The sequence below is a fragment of the Saccoglossus kowalevskii genome, chromosome 17 (genome assembly GCF_978046115.1).
Source record: "Saccoglossus kowalevskii chromosome 17, keSacKowa6.1, whole genome shotgun sequence".
NCBI classification, from domain to species: domain Eukaryota; kingdom Metazoa; phylum Hemichordata; class Enteropneusta; family Harrimaniidae; genus Saccoglossus; species Saccoglossus kowalevskii.
This window is the reverse complement of record NC_140657.1, coordinates 3582653-3600844: the sequence shown is the minus strand read 5'-3', so window position 1 is coordinate 3600844 and position 18192 is coordinate 3582653. Positions and strand designations below refer to the sequence as shown.

Below are 18192 nucleotides of genomic sequence, written 5' to 3'. Positions count from 1 at the left end.
ACGAGCGATGTGGTGTATTCTGCAGTCGTATTTTCAAGAGTGAGTGGAGTATTCTGCAGTCGTATTTTCACGAGTGGTGTGGTGTATTCTGCAGTTGTATTTTCACGAGTGATGTGGTGTATTCTGCAGTCGTATTTTCACGTGTGATGTGGTGTATTCTGCAGTCGTAATTTCGCGAGTGATGTGGTGTATTCTGCAGACGTATTTTCACGAGTGATGTGGTGTATTCTGCAGTCATATTTGCACGAGTGATGTGGTGTATTCTGCAGTCGTATTTTCACGAGCGATGTGGTGTATTCTGCAGTCGTATTTTCAAGAGTGAATGGTGTATTCTGCAGTCGTATTTTCACGAGTGATGTGGTGTATTCTGCAGTTGTATTTTCACAAGTGATGTGGTGTATTCTGCAATCATATTTGCACGAGTGATGTGGTGTATTCTGCAGTCGTATTTTCACGAGCGATGTGGTGTATTCTGCAGTCGTATTTTCAAGAGTGAGTGGTGTATTCTGCAGTCATATTTGCACGAGTGATGTGGTGTATTCTACAGTCGTATTTTCACGAGTGATGTGGTGTATTCTGCAGTCATATTTTCATGAGTGATGTGGTGTATTCTGCAGTCATATTTGCACGAGTGATGTGGTGTATTCTGCAGTCGTATTTTCACGAGTGAGTGGTGTATTCTGCAGTCGTATTTTCACGAGTGATGTGGTGTATTCTGCAGTCATATTTGCCCGAGTGATGTGGTGTATTCTGTAGTCGTATTTTCGTGAGTGAGTGGTGTATTCTGCAGTCGTATTTTCACAAGTGATGTGGTGTATTCTGCAGTCATATTTGCACGAGTGATGTGGTGTATTCTGCAGTCGTATTTTCACGAGTGAGTGGTGTATTCTGCAGTCGTATTGTCACGAGGGATGTGGTGTATTCTGCAGTCATATTTGCACGAGTGAAGTGGTGTATTCTGCAGTCGTATTTTCACGAGTGAGTGGTGTATTCTGCAGTCGTATTTTCACGAATGAGTGGTGTATTCTGCAGTCGTATTTTCACGAGTGAGTGGTGTATTCTGCAGTCGTATTTTCACGAGTGATGTATTCTGCAGTCATATTTTCACGAGTGAGTGGTGTATTCTGCAGTCGTATTTTCACGAGTGAGTGGTGTATTCTGCAGTCGTATTTTCACGAGTGATGTGGTGTATTCTGCAGTCATATTTGCACGAGTGATGTGGTGTATTCTGCAGTCGTATTTTCACGAGGGATGTGGTGTATTCTGCAGTCGTATTTTCAAGAGTGAGTGGTATATTCTGCAGTCGTATTTTCAAGAGTGATGTATTCTGCAGTCATATTTTCACGAGTGAGTTGTGTATTCTGCAGTCGTATTGTCACGAGTGAGTGGTGTATTCTGCAGTCGTATTTTCACGAGTGATGTGGTGCATTCTGCAGTCATATTTGCACGAGTGATGTGGTGTATTCTGCAGTCGTATTTTCACGAGTGAGTGGTGTATTCTGCAGTCGTATTTTCACGAATGAGTGGTGTATTCTGCAGTCGTATTTTCACGAGTGAGTGGTGTATTCTGCAGTCGTATTTTCACGAGTGATGTATTCTGCAGTCATATTTTCACGAGTGAGTGGTGTATTCTGCAGTCGTATTTTCACGAGTGAGTGGTGTATTCTGCAGTCGTATTTTCACGAGTGATGTGGTGTATTCTGCAGTCATATTTGCACGAGTGATGTGGTGTATTCTGCAGTCGTATTTTCACGAGGGATGTGGTGTATTCTGCAGTCGTATTTTCAAGAGTGAGTGGTATATTCTGCAGTCGTATTTTCAAGAGTGATGTATTCTGCAGTCATATTTTCACGAGTGAGTTGTGTATTCTGCAGTCGTATTGTCACGAGTGAGTGGTGTATTCTGCAGTCGTATTTTCACGAGTGATGTGGTGTATTCTGCAGTCATATTTACACGAGTGATGTGGTGTAATCTGCAGTCGTATTTTCACGAGTGAGTGGTGTATTCTGCAGTCGTATTTTCACGAGGGATGTGGTGGATTCTGCAGTCATATTTGCACGAGTGATGTGGTGTATTCTGCAGTCATATTTGCACGAGTGAGTGGTGGATTCTGCAGTCGTATTTTCACGAGTGATGTGGTGTATTCTGCAGTCATATTTGCACGAGTGATGTGGTGTATTCTGCAGTCGTATTTTCACGAGTGAGTGGTGTATTCTGCAGTCGTATTTTCACGAGTGATGTGGTGTATTCTGCAGTCATATTTGCCCGAGTGATGTGGTGTATTCTGCAGTCATATTTGCCCGAGTGAGTGGTGTATTCTGCAGTCGTATTTTCACAAGTGATGTGGTGTATTCTGCAGTCATATTTTCACGAGTGGTGTATTCTGCAGTCCTATTTTCACGCGTGATGTAGTGTATTCTACAGTCGAATTTTCACAAGTGAAGTGGTGCACACTGCGGTCGAATTTTCACGAGGGATGTGGTGTATTCTGCAGTCATATGTTCACGAGTAATGTGGTGTATTCTGCAGTCGTATTTTCACGAGTGATGTGGTGTATTCTGCCGTTGTATTTTCACGAGTGATGTGGTGCATTCTGAAGTCGTATTTTCACGAGTGATGTATTCTGCAGTCATATTTTCACGCGTGATGTGGTGTATTCTGCAGTCGTATTTTCGCGAGTGATGTGCTGTATTCTGCAGTCGTATTTTCACGAGTGATGTGGTGTATTCTGCAGTTATATTTGCACGAGTGATGTGGTGTATTCTGCAGTCGTATTTTCACGAGCGATGTGGTGTATTCTGCAGTCGTATTTTCAAGAGTGAGTGGAGTATTCTGCAGTCGTATTTTCACGAGTGGTGTGGTGTATTCTGCAGTTGTATTTTCACGAGTGATGTGGTGTATTCTGCAGTCGTATTTTCACGTGTGATGTGGTGTATTCTGCAGTCGTATTTTCGCGAGTGATGTGGTGTATTCTGCAGTCGTATTTTCGCGAGTGGTGTGGTGTATTCTGCAGTCGTATTTTCGCGAGTGGTGTGGTGTATTCTGAAGTCTTATTTTCACGAGTGATGTATTCTGCAGTCCTATTTTCACGCGTGATGTAGTGTATTCTACAGTCGAATTTTCACAAGTGAAGTGGTGCACACTGAGGTCGAATTTTCACGAGGGATGTGGTGTATTCTGCAGTCATATGTTCACGAGTAATGTGGTGTATTCTGCAGTCGTATTTTCACGAGTGATGTGGTGTATTTTGCCGTTGTATTTTCACGAGTGATGTGGTGCATTCTGAAGTCGTATTTTCACGAGTGATGTATTCTGCAGTCATATTTTCACGCGTGATGTGGTGTATTCTGCAGTCGTATTTTCGCGAGTGATGTGGTGTATTCTGCAGTCGTATTTTCACCAGTGATGTGGTGTATTCCGCAGTTATATTTGCACGAGTGATGTGGTGTATTCTGCAGTCGTATTTTCACGAGCGATGTGGTGTATTCTGCAGTCGTATTTTCAAGAGTGAGTGGTGTATTCTGCAGTCATATTTGCACGAGTGATGTGGTGTATTCTGCAGTCGTATTTTCACGAGTGATGTGGTGTATTCTGCAGTCATATTTGCACGAGTGATGTGGTGTATTCTGCAGTCGTATTTTCACGAGTGAGTGGTGTATTCTGCAGTCGTATTTTCACGAGTGATGTGGTGTATTCTGCAGTCATATTTGCCCGAGTGATGTGGTGTATTCTGTAGTCGTATTTTCGTGAGTGGTGTATTCTGCAGTCGTATTTTCACAAGTGATGTGGTGTATTCTGCAGTCATATTTGCACGAGTGATGTGGTGTATTCTGCAGTCGTATTTTCACGAGTGAGTGGTGTATTCTGCAGTCGTATTGTCACGAGGGATGTGGTGTATTCTGCAGTCATATTTGCACGAGTGATGTGGTGTATTCTGCAGTCATATTTGCACGAGTGAGTGGTGTATTCTGCAGTCGTATTTTCACGAGTGATGTGGTGTATTCTGCAGTCATATTTGCACGAGTGATGTGGAGTATTCTGCAGTCGTATTTTCACGAGTGAGTGGTGTATTCTGCAGTCGTATTTTCACGAGTGATGTGGTGTATTCTGCAGCCATATTTGCTCGAGTGATGTGGTGTATTCTGTAGTCGTATTTTCGTTAGTGAGTGGTGTATTCTGCTGTCGTATTTTCACAAATGATGTGGTGTATTCTGCAGTCATATTTGTACGAGTGATGTGGTGTATTCTGCAGTCGTATTTTCACGAGTGAGTGGTGTATTCTGCCGTCGTATTTTCACGAGGGATGTGGTGTATTTTGCAGTCATATTTGCACGAGTGATGTGGTGTATTCTGCAGTCATATTTGCACGAGTGAGTGGTGTATTCTGCAGTCGTATTTTCACGAGTGATGTGGTGCATTCTGCAGTCATATTTGCACGAGTGATGTGGTGTATTCTGCAGTTGTATTTTCACGAGTGAGTGGTGTATTCTGCAGTCGTATTTTCACGAGTGATGTGGTGTATTCTGCAGTCATATTTGCACGAGTGATGTGGAGTATTCTGCAGTCGTATTTTCACGAGTGAGTGGTGTATTCTGCAGTCGTATTTTCACGAGTGATGTGGTGTATTCTGCAGTCATATTTGCTCGAGTGATGTGGTGTATTCTGTAGTCGTATTTTCGTGAGTGAGTGGTGTATTCTGCAGTCGTATTTTCACAAGTGATGTGGTGTATTCTGCAGTCATATTTGCACGAGTGATGTGGTGTATTCTGCAGTCGTATTTTCACGAGTGAGTGGTGTATTCTGCAGTCGTATTTTCACGAGGGATGTGGTGTATTCTGCAGTCATATTTGCACGAGTGATGTGGTGTATTCTGCAGTCATATTTGCACGAGTGAGTGGTGTATTCTGCAGTCGTATTTTCACGAGTGATGTGGTGCATTCTGCAGTCATATTTGCACGAGTGATGTGGTGTATTCTGCAGTCGTATTTTCACGAGTGAGTGGTGTATTCTGCAGTCGTATTTTCACGAGTGAGTGGTGTATTCTGCAGTCGTATTTTCACGAGTGAGTGGTGTATTCTGCAGTCGTATTTTCACGAGTGATGTATTCTGCAGTCATATTTTCACGAGTGAGTGGTGTATTCTGCAGTCGTATTTTCACGAGTGAGTGGTGTATTCTGCAGTCGTATTTTCACGAGTGAGTGGTGTATTCTGCAGTCGTATTTTCACGAGTGATGTGGTGTATTCTGCAGTCATATTTGCACGAGTGATGTGGTGTATTCTGCAGTCGTATTTTCACGAGGGATGTGGTGTATTCTGCAGTCGTATTTTCAAGAGTGAGTGATATATTCTGCAGTCGTATTTTCAAGAGTGATGTATTCTGCAGTCATATTTTCACGAGTGAGTGGTGTATTCTGCTGTCGTATTGTCACGAGTGAGTGGTGTATTCTGCAGTCGTATTTTCACGAGTGATGTGGTGTATTCTGCAGTCATATTTACACGAGTGATGTGGTGTAATCTGCAGTCGTATTTTCACGAGTGAGTGGTGTATTCTGCAGTCGTATTTTCACGAGGGATGTGGTGGATTCTGCAGTCATATTTGCACGAGTGATGTGGTGTATTCTGCAGTCATATTTGCACGAGTGAGTGGTGGATTCTGCAGTCGTATTTTCACGAGTGATGTGGTGTATTCTGCAGTCATATTTGCACGAGTGATGTGGTGTATTCTACAGTCGTATTTTCACGAGTGAGTGGTGTATTCTGCAGTCGTATTTTCACGAGTGATGTGGTATATTCTGCAGTCATATTTGCCCGAGTGATGTGGTGTATTCTGCAGTCGTATTTTCGTGAGTGAGTGGTGTATTCTGCAGTCGTATTTTCACAAGTGATGTGGTGTATTCTGCAGTCATATTTGCACGAGTGATGTGGTGTATTCTGCAGTCGTATTTTCACGAGGGATGCGGTGTATTCTGCAGTCATATTTGCACGAGTGATGTGGTGTATTCTGCAGTCATATTTGCACGAGTGAGTGGTGTATTCTGCAGTCGTATTTTCACGAGTGAAGTGGTGTATTCTGCAGTCATATTTGCACGAGTGATGTAGTGTATTCTGCAGTCGTATTTTCACGAGTGAGTGGTTTATTCTGCAGTCGTATTTTCACGAGTGATGTGGTGTATTCTGCAGTCGTATTTTCACGGGGGATGTGGTGTATTCTGCAGTCGTATTTTCAAAAGTGATGTATTCTGCAGTCATATTTTCACGAGTGAGTGGTGTATTCTGCAGTCGTATTTTCACGAGTGAGTAGTGTATTCTGTAGTCGTATTTTCACGAGTGATGTGGTGTATTCTGCAGTCATATTTGCACGAGTGAGTGGTGTATTCTGCAGTCGTATTTTCACGAGGGATGTGGTGTATTCTGCAGTCGTATTTTCAAGAGTGAGTTGTATATTCTGTAGTCGTATTTTCAAGAGTGATGTATTCTGCAGTCATATTTTCACGAGTGAGTGGTGTATTCTGCAGTCGTATTTTCACGAGTGAGTGGTGTATTCTGCAGTCGTATTTTCACGAGTGAGTGGTGTATTCTGCAGTCATATTTGCACGAGTGATGTGGTGTGTTCTGCAGTCGTATTTTCACGAGGGATGTGGTGTATTCTGCAGTCGTATCGTCAAGAGTGAATGGTGTATTCTGCAGTCGTATTTTCACGAGTGATGTGATGTATTCTGCAGTCGTATTTTCACGAGTGATGTGGTGTATTCTGCAGTTGTATTTTCACGATTGATGTGGTGTATTCTGCAGTCATATTTGCACGAGCGATGTGGTGTATTCTGCAGTCATATTTTTACGAGTGGTGTGGTGTATTCTGCAGTCGTATTTCCAAGAGTGATGTGGTGTATTCTGCAGTCGTATTTCCAAGAATGATGTGATGTATTCTGCAGTCGTATTTTCACGAGTGATGTGGTGTATTCTGCAGTTGTATTTTCACGAGTGATGTGGTGTATTCTGCAGTCATATTTGCACGAGTGATGTAGTGTATTCTGCAGTCATATTTTCACAAGTGATGTGGTGTATTCTGCAGTCGTATTTCCAAGAATGATGTGATGTTTACTGCGGCATCCAAGAAGTTCGTGTAAGTGTGCGCAAGGGTAAAAAAAAAATGTCTTCAGAACGATAATCAAATATCATTTAAACTATTATCACTGAGTGAATATACATTTATGGTAAATAAATACAATACAAAAATAATCATTCTTAATATTCTTAATATCCGAGCATGTTCTAGCATGTTTTAGTATACATATTGCAAAATGTACTCACCTCCGGGAGTAACCTTAGTTGCGGCCTGTTAATAACAACTGGAGATTTGAGGAATGAATTATAATATTTTCTACCAAGTTTTGTATTACTTTGCGTAAAGATGAAATATGACCCATTAAGATTCGTCAGATCATGCCTGAAACAAACAACAAAATACATACGTGTTATACGTGTCATGGCAGTCCTGTACGCAACATAATAGGAGCAGTAAACGGCAATGCGCACGACTCATGGTGACATCAATGCAGCATATACTTTAAACGCGTAGGTCGTCACCTGCGCACGCGCGGGAATTGAGTCCCAAGCGACGATAACAACACACGCTAAAAACGCAAAGGGCTCAGGGTTAGACGCTTGTCTGTAAACAATGACACGCTATGGCCATCTGACACATGCAGGTGACGACTCTCCCGCTTTAAGACTGTGAAAGTTATAAAAGTGTAATCTGGTGTAGATATCATAGAAACCTCCAGAGATGGTGACTATTTGCGGGACATGCAACTACTTCTATTTTAAAATTATGACCATGACGTAAGTTTACCGAGCAATATTAAAATATTAATATTTCCGAGCCACAAATATTTATAAAAACACCACAGTGAATCCAGTCACATGTGTACAACGGGGAATGGTCAAATATGGTATACTAGTGACTGCATGACTATAGAAACCGTTTTAGCGGTTTGAATATAGATGGTTATGTAATAACTATGAATAACTGATTTGTCTAAGAATATTGCACGGGTGATTGTGAGAAGGATAGTGACAGTTAATACTTACCTTATTCCACGTAATCTAGTTTTATTCAATTCCCAATTCGTGTCTAGTAATTTTACAGTATCCGTCAGATTCTGTTGCAAAGCCAAACGGCGCAAGGTTCTAGAACTTCTGGTCACCCTAGTAGAACAATATGACTAGAGTCACACAAAGCGTTCGCGATACCTCAAACCTCTATACATTCTATGATCAAACCCTGAGTATTGGATAATATGTTCATAATATTGAAAAAAAACGGGTCTGAAATGTGTACCGTGCGTGTTCATTCATCCGACATGCCGACAGATAAATTAGAACAGAAAAATTACAATTGTTGGTTGCTGAGAGGAAAGTTAATGGGTACATCCTAACTGCTGCCTATCTATTTGGCGATTGTTTGAATGCATGTGGGACTGCGTTTATATTGATCGTACACGAATATCAACGTTGAAATGAGCCGGCTTTTAAAATCCAACTTCTCTACGTTGAAAGGAACAAGCAACTTTGTCTTTCACAAATCAGAAACGCAATGATGTGACGGTAATAGGGACAACTTAAATACATGTGGATTATTAGATATCGGCAGAATTGACAATGTCACCACAACATGAAAGCCATGATTTTGATGAAGTTACAAGTAGAGGCAAAATTTGACGACAAATGTACAAAGAGGTAAAACAGTGAGTCTCAATCATCCTGCAACTCTTGGTGTTAGAACTGCTAGATGCAACGAGTAAGTGTGTACAATTTGTAATAACTATAACATAACCGTGTGAAAATTCAAATACTTCCATGTTCCTTATTACACTAAATGGTACGTTCTCGTGAATGTGATGCACACTTTCTATAAATCGCGCCCTCTGGCGTCGAACATTAGGTCGATATTGTTTTGATCTGCTGTCAACAGTCGATACAAAATAAAATATGCAAATGAAAAAAGGCTTCACGACCAAACACAGTTATCGATTAAACGTCACAGAAGCGATTCGTCGCTAGGGCGCCATTTATGGGAATGATGTACAGGTAGCGGATTGTGAGCACTAAAATAGAAATGTCAATACCTTCTTCTTGTTTTTGTTTTTATGACCATGTGGGAAGGCCTGTGCCTTTCATGTTTTCCAATACGACTTTCTTTCTTTTTGTTCGCATTGCTCGTTTCCTTAAATTGTTCACGCGAAACAATTTTAGTTTCGTTTAAAACACTCTCTTCCTGTTCCTCTGTTATGATAACAGAACCGTTGAAATACTTCTTTTCTTGTTCATCTCGGACGTCAGCAGTTATACTGCTAGCGTTGGTTACGTGCACGGTAGTTGTTGTTGGAGTTGTAACGCTTTTACTTGCAAACGCACACCTGAATTGAGATCCTCTGAAATGAACAATTGAAAACGAATTACTCATTTGAATACTAGTATTTCACAGTAGAACTACCCTCGGTAGTCAAAGAAACAACTATCGCATCGACAAACTAGTGCGAGAAGATCGTAGTCCCGTGCGTCTTTCATTCACTAACGACGAGGGTTGCGATCATTTGAATAATCCCGTGTTTTAAATCTAATGTCCAGCATTATATTACCATGAAGAAACAAGTCATTCACTGCCAAGTACTGCACACACCCTCCTGAAACAACCTAATGTACACTATTGTTAATGTTTGCAAAGTAATCCTAATAGGTTTTTGACAAGTCGGTACGTTCTTAGTTTAGTTCTTCCGTTACCATTTCGAGCCAAGTCAGCGAACAGTACACATGGAGCTCCATGCTACCTCAGACTAGTATTACTAGTCTGAGATGCTACACGCCCAAATAACTCAATGAACTAACCAACACCGCTCTATACACATGCAATAGTTGGAGAACATGTTCAAAGATATTCTACCTTAAATATACTCGTTTTATAGCGTTCATAATACAGAAAATATAAAAATATAAAATGAAAGAGTATCATGGGTATACTCTGGTTAACTGTACACAAACTTCAAAATTTATCACAAATAATGCAAAGTAGATATATTCATTCACAATTCTGATCAAGTATTTCAATGCAAAAGGTTAGGGTATAATTTGGGGGTATTTTAAGGCTGAATTTTAGTTTTCTGTCACTATTAAAATAAGAACTTTATTTATGTTTGAGCTTAACCGTGTACACTCAGGGCACACATTTTGCTATGCTTTTATGAGTAACCCTAACTCACAGTTTTATCCGATATTTTCTGCTGTTACATATCATGGAACATAGCACCTTGCCCATACGTGTATACAATGTTGTGTTCTTTGGGGAAGGTTATTTATTGTACATGTTTGGGAGGGGGTGCACTGACCCAACCAATAGCGTGAATAAACACAAGTATGTGTCACTTGTATACATTAAGCTTGTTAAATTATTTAATTGATACAAGTGCCAGATGTTCAGTTAAATTTATTAAAGCCGATTGAATGAAATGATTTATAATAGTGCATGTTTTTTTTATTTGACTCTCAATTCCACTTACGTGAACTACAGAGCCCGGGTTGTACAGTACTAAATATAGTACAAAACGAAGTAAACTTTTACTACGAGACGACAAACTCCGCACTACGAGGCAGTAGAATTCCACAGTGTGACAGTTAACACTCCATCCAGCCATGAAGCTACATGGCCTGGCAGAAGAAAATAAAACACAGCGTGCCAAATGGAACGATTTGACTCAATCTACGAGATCGCAGCTTCAAGAATGACGTCACGATTTCGGAGTCAATGAGAGTGTAACTGATTGGCTCCCCAAAAATAACACCTAACATTCAGACCAATCAGAAGGCAGCTTGTTTGTTAACAGGTATTTTCGACGTATCAAACTCAACTGCACACTTCAAGTTGTCCATGAATTCACATTTCATCAGCAGGGTCAAAGTAACCCGTTTCATGACACTGTAAACCATGTGTCAGTGTGTAACGCATGCTGGTTATAACTATCAACGTTTTACTGTGAAATACTTTATTTTTGCTTGGGATTGATTTTCGCTGAAGTAATGATTCAGTGAAAATAAAATCCAGCGAATATACCCTTTTCCCTATACTTTAAAATTATTTCCAGCTAAAATAAAGTATTTAACAGTAACGTAATGTATATTTTGCCTCAGCTCGTGTCCGGTAGTACGTCCTGGTATTCCCAACTTTCTTTCGCCTATTAAAATGTATTCACCAATTGACGTTTTCCGAACAAATAAACCTCTTCGTGTGTTTAGTGTTTTATAGTCTAATTTTACAACGCCAGGTTTCAAATAATAGGTGAAACAACAAAAGCCTCTTTAACATTTCTAAAATAAGGAATGTGCCCTTGTTTCGAAGTTACGTACTGAAGCCCGATAACTCAATTCATGTCACGAAAGGCTATTCGGTCACGTCAAGTTGGTATGCGTTACCCGGAGCAACGGGTCTCAATGAATAGGTACCCTAGGTAGGGCCAGGACACATTCTCTGATTCGCTACATGCTATATTTGCACTTGGGGTTGTCTGTTCATGTCGCGGTCCGTGTAATTTAGAAAACAACTACCAACAAGCAATGTGTTATTTTCGATGAGTCACAGTTGTAGCTCCACGCCGTGCTTGAACATTTGACAAACCTTGGCCTGTTATACAATATACCCGTATTCTAATGCTCGTGGTTCATATTACGTCTTACTATTTAGAATTACACACATATTCCAAGAATTGTCTTGGCTTTCAATAGAATTGAGTTACATGCATATACGCCCAACATTAATTTCGCTTTGTGCCCAAAAATATCTACCAAGAATGCAGGAGTCGAACTCATATAGCATTCTTAGTTGTCACGCTGGACACTTACTATGAAACAATGGTTGTTCACATGACAATAATAGTAGTTTGATAAATCGTTTGCGTTTAGTTTTAAAATGCCAAAGTCTGTCACCTTTAACAAAATAAATCTACATATTTTGTTCCGCACACAAAATCAACAGCTCATTTTTTAAGCAAAAATTCAGGTAACTATAATAATACATTGAACTATGTAAAATTGTGATTTTTGTATTTTTTTTTCTTAACTCACGGCAGAATCAGTGTCCCTCTTTGGTTTCCCAATGACAATAATGGTTGCCCATGACAACCAGACAACTATCCCTTCCTACGTTGAATCACAGTATCTCAACACCAGTGTTGGGGGACTGTGGTTGAATAGAGGTAATAAATCATAGCTGAACTAGCATGCATTGAAAAATATCCTAGTACATGTGTAAACGTAATTTACATTGTTCTCAGAAAAATCATAATGATTTTAGTGTATGTGAACGGACCCACAATTATACGCGGTATTTAACCCAGACACACAAAATACAAGTTATATGGAGTTACGCATTTGTCAAAGGTGAGATACATTAAGGGCGTGCCAACAGGTATTCTATGGTTTCTGTTTGGGATCTACATCACTAAACACATTTCCTTTTCTTTCACATTTTTACAAAGCAAGTCTACTGACACTGACATGAAAGCTAAGTTATAAAAGATGCAATATTAATGGAAATAAGTATTTATTTAAATCTTTACAACATGTTGAGGACAACGTGGATTATGATTGCCACGACACTAAAAATGTAGTCTTTGCAGAACACTGTATCGTATTCTTTCATTGAACAATAAAAAACTACTACGCATGTGCATTGATTGTTATTGTACGTACCAAAAACAGCCAGGTCACATGCGTACTAGAGAATTTTTTTATTGAATGAATACTCAGCTGTGTGCTACAATAACAGTTTTTCTAGTACAGAGTAAATCATAATCCAATATATTCACCAAATATATCATCCATCAACAGTGTTCACAAATTACATATTGTAGCCCGATAAACCAAATCATGTCCTCACGAAACGTTATTCGGTTACATCTAATATGTTAGTATGCGTCACTCGGTGAACGCCCTTGCTACACACACGTCTTATGAATAGGTAGGGCCAGGGCACATTCTCTGAATCGCTACATGCTTTATTGGCACTTATAGTTGTCTGTTCATGTCGCGCTCCGTGTAATTCAGTAAACAACAACCAACTCAGCTAGCAAGGTGTTCTATTCGATGAGCCACAGTTGTAGCTTCACGTCGTGTTCGGTGAAGGTCCGATGTAAGAAATACATTTTCCTTCCTCCACTGATGTCTACGGTAACTCACAGCCATTGCACGTCGCATCAATAACATACAAACAAGTGAGCATATGACAAACCTTGCAAACGGCCTGATATACCCGGATTCTGATGTCCGTATTACGTCCTACTATTTACAATTACGCACATATTCCAAGAATTGTCTTGGCTTTCAATGGAATAGGATTACATGCATATACGTTCTACTTTACTTTCGCTTTGTGCCCAAGAATATCTACCAGGATGCAGAAGTCGAACTTACAAGACATTCTTAGTTTTCACCTATGTATTCGCTTTAATTTCACCTGTGCCCAAGAATGCTGGCCAATAATGCAGAAGTCGAATTTACAAAAAATTCCTGGTAGTCATGACATGTTGATCACCTACTCTGAAAAACTGACTGTTTACATGAAAATAATCTAATAAATAATCTAAAGTAGTCGAATATATCCTTTGCGTGTTTGAAATGTCAACGTTTGACCCCTTCAGATAAATCTGTTGTTGATTGTCCCGGAAAACCAGACAACTGTTCGTTTCCTAGGTGAACTAAATTAAACTGCATGCACTGACAAATATGCTATATGATTTTAGTGTATGTGAGCGGCCCCGAATTTATTAGAGGTATTTAACACATGCACACAAAATACTATTTACAGGGAGTTACGATTTGTCAAAGGCAAGATACATAAAGAGCGTACCATCAGGTATTATATGGTGTCAAACTAAGATGTGTGTTTACGCAATTTATATTCATTTTTCAAGATTTTTTCATCAGAATCGCAACAGACTGCAAGCAAGTCTGCCATGAAAGTAAAGTTATGAAAGATGCAAAATTAACGGAAATTGTATTTTTCAAATCTTCACGGCATATACAATGATAAATGGAGAATATACACGACAGACTATACACAGAAATACACTTACAACTAAAAAGTAACTTTGTACGACACGTTCAGTCCACGTCGTTCCAAATGAAAACAACATGAGAAGAAAATGCAAATAGAGTTTGTTTCTAAAACATTTTTTTGCTTTCCCTTCTTGAAAAGGTTTCCATGATGAATACATCGGAGAGATTGGTAAATGGATTAACAAGCCTTTTGGACACAATTTGTTTTAAATAAAATTACATTTTATGCATTATAAAAACTATCGCTATTTTGTCTAAAACTCATTTTGAATTTTCAAGGTGAATGTTCCGGCGAAGCACCCCATGTCCCGAACGGAACAACACCGGAAGATGCCTCAAACTGTGACAATGTTATTATTTAGCATACAGTGTAATAGATCCAAAATAATTCTTACTAGAATGATACTAATTAGTTGACCCCAGATATCCACAATATTTTCATCAATTCTCACCACATTGTATGGTATTTAAAATATATCAAAAAAAAAAAGGATATACATGTATTAATCAGTCAACGAAATGGTCGTTCAACAAAATAGACTTTCTATGAAACGGTATTTGGATGTAATGGTTTTATACAAAATATCGTACAGTGCTTGCTTTATCTATTCTTATGGTAGTGACCAGATGTTTGAAACGAGAATAGTTTAGATAGAATTGGATAAACAATCGATTTCGGATCAAAAATTATGTTTTTGTTTTTGTTTTTAAAGGCAACATCAAAATCATTTCATGAATATCCTGACATATCCATCTTTCGGAGAATAACACGGAATTATTAAATGCCACCATTACTGACTAAAGCAATATAAGACTCAATGACGGAACACTTGTTGCGTGTACATGGACAGCCAGGTGTATTATGACGGGGACAACCTGCGTCCTAACTATTAAATCCATGGCCTTTTTCAGATTGTCTCAAGCATTCCACGCCCTTGATTGTTTAACAGTCAGACACATATAACCAGTGTGACAGTAATTCAAAAGAATGACACACGGTTTCACCTTGGGTGTGACACTGATACTGAATATGTTCGCTTTGTTTAGTCAATGTTTTTTTTTTTTTTTTTTTTTTGCAGTTCTGGTGTAAAGAACGTTGTACTGAACTACCGTAATTGTAATCAATTTATTTTGTCATACACTGTATAATATAGGATTGTTATTACATACTATTCACCAGCTCTGTTGACTGTGGTCTGATTTGCCGATGAATTTGTATTTTGTTGGTTGATAAGCAGTGGAAGCATTTCAAAATCATGGTTATAAGGCTGTGTCTTTTTATGTCAATGTAAACTTATTTCGAGAACTCGTTTATGCAGTTACGGTCGGTGCGAATGTCCCGAAAAAGGGACAGGCTCCGGAGACAATACAGAGTTTACTAGTATTTACTTTCGCGAAGGTTACCGTTCAGTTCATCATAGTTAATAACACCGCGTTCAGTTATATATTATAATTAAGTCGTTTTCAAGTTGGTGTCCGTTTTATCCATTCTTTTCTATTTTTCACGTGTTATAAGCAATGATAATATTCACAATCATAATAAATAGGCCTTCACTTACACCATACTACTGTACATACGTTGGTTAATCTCTGACAACTAGTTGTCCGAGGCTAAATGTACATGTTTGTACCTCGGCCGTCTTAAATCGGCTAATTAGCGTTCTAGAAATGCCTTGGTTAAATGCCGTGAACTGGCTACATGTTGTACATAGGACCCGACAACTCTAAATTGACTACCGTAACGTATTCACTGTTGCAATTTTATTGACCGAAATTCATCCAATTCGCGATAGTTGGTTAACTTGTGGATTACTGTGAAATACTTTATTTTATCTGGAATTAATTTTCACTGAAACGACTTTTGGGTTACGTGTGGTTTACAAGCTGTAACCATTACGTAACTACGATTGGTCTAGCATCAGACAATATAAATACACGTTAGACAATAAATACACGTTAGATCATGGAGCTAAAAAAAGATTAGCTCCATGGTTAGATATTGTTTACTCGTCCCTCAGCCTATAATAAATCCTAAAATATCTTACTTGTACAGCCTCTGCACTCATCGGTATATGTACCAGGCGGGGTGTATATTTATTTATCGTAATAAAAAAAGTATACAGAAGTGTTTCACCGCATAAAGTATAAAGTGTATAATCTGCAAAGCATGATGGGAAAATGATATGGTTTCTGCTGCAACTCATTTTCGTTACGTGATTTTCCACGAACATGCATCGGAAAATTTTAGATTTTTTGTCCATAGTAGCTCAATTTACCCCCGTTTTTACTTGTAAATACTCATAAATATATTCAATACTTAAGGTTAGACTATATGTTTTAAAAACATTTTGCAGTTGACATCTTGTATGTTCGTGACAACAGTAAGGCAAGTAATTGATCTACTCTGCCAGGACTCAAATGATCGAATATTATTAATACATTTAAAACAGTTTTATCAGTATTGTATATCTTATCAGCCGATAACTAGCAGTACAACACCTTCTTTGTAGTCACTCTCTTGAAACATACACGTCCAATTGTATGGCCGTCGGGAACGTCATTCAAAGGCTTAACAAATCACGGGAAAACGAATGTAATGGCGGCCCACCATGACAAAGCATTGGTGTGAAACTCAAAGACATGAGTATACAACAGTGAACTACAGTACATAACAAGATTTGCTACTGTATTTCAAAGTCACAGGGGGTATCAGCCAACTCGCTATGAAAGGCCAGGAGCGGTACACTTACCTGTCGATTAGAAGACTTCTTTTCACGGCGGCGTCTGTGTTTAGTACTTGTTGTGGAATGACGAACACATGGGCGTACAGCACGACGGCAGAAATGAACACGGTTACTAATATAATCCCGTTACGCAACGAGCCGAACATTCGGCGAGTAACTACTTGCCACCGTCGATCCACCATGTCCTTGGGTGAGTCGTATATCGACACAGGTGGTTAGATTGGCAACTGCCAGTAGCTTTGTGTCAACAACAACAACAACCGGATCTATGTTGAATGTTGATTCTGCCAGGGGACAAGTAGTGGTGCAGCCTACAGTTGGTTTTTAAAACTTCTTGAAATCCGTCCAGTCCTCGCAGTCACTTCATAAAGAGTAGTTATCTAACAACAGATCAGCCCTATGTCGTATGGATAACAGCTTCGATGTAACTGGAGAATGGCCTTAACGTGGTTCTCGTCGTGCAAGTCCTTTCTAGTAACCAGAGGCCGAACTATATCTACACATTCTTAATGAGATGCAAAGTGGCCCTCAATGCGAATGGAAGTTGTCTACGTCATCGTACGTTCGGGTGCGTACGGCTATGCCTGTTCATTTGGTAGTATCATCCAAATTACTGTACTAGGCGTTCCCCAAGATTTCGTCTTTTATTATGTCCAACAATTTGAAAACGGGCGTTCCTGTTGAGCAGCCTAAATAGCCCAGTCCTATTCAGATATATTGAAATTCAAAATCAGTTACTATACGCAACCATGGAGGTAAAAAGAGACCTCCATGACGCAACAAAACACAGATAAGTGCAATCTGGCATCATCATAATTACTACGCATTAGGGAACATAAAACCCAATGAAACTTTATATCTCACTGTTTTAAATAGGCATTATCAACGTTCACAATATTTTCATGTGGACTAGACCGGACGTATTTGTCTGTACTTGTTTTTGTTCTCGTTGGAATTTAAAATTGTGAAAGTTTCACGGGGTTGCATTTATTTGTTTTCACTACTAGAGCCATAGTCAGGAATAAAGGCATAACGACGATCAACAGTAGTGTGGCAGATTCAGGCGCCTGGGTTCGAGCTCAGCGGAAAGCGATAAACAGACAAACAACATTTAAAATCACAAAAATAGTTTTAACGAGTGTCTTTATAAGCTGTAACCAATTCTGATAATAGAATAAGCGCGATGTGTCGAGTTCAAATTCATTCTGAATGCATTCTTTGTGAGAAATCTCGAACAATGAATATTTGAATGCTTGTATATGTGAAGCCCGTCGCTTCTCATAATACATTTAATTTAACTAGTTGATTGAATTGCAGTCAGGTACGTTGTATAGCAGGCCCT

At 39.4% G+C, this 18192-nt stretch overlaps 1 protein-coding gene across 1 annotated transcript in view; it reads right to left on the bottom strand.

The window, feature by feature from the left end:
- The window catches only part of LOC102803450 (alpha-N-acetylneuraminide alpha-2,8-sialyltransferase-like), a 30449-nt gene extending 13077 nt beyond the window's left edge, over positions 1-17372 (bottom strand). The window contains exons 1-4 of the mRNA XM_085492167.1: positions 16857-17372; positions 9129-9434; positions 8092-8208; positions 7312-7447 (exon numbers count right to left, since the gene is read on the bottom strand). Of these exons, the coding sequence (XP_085348293.1) occupies positions 7312-7447; positions 8092-8208; positions 9129-9434; positions 16857-17032 (735 nt within the window). The 5' untranslated portion in view covers positions 17033-17372. The remainder of the gene's footprint in view (positions 1-7311; positions 7448-8091; positions 8209-9128; positions 9435-16856) is intronic.
- Between the last annotated feature and the right edge of the window lie 820 nt (positions 17373-18192).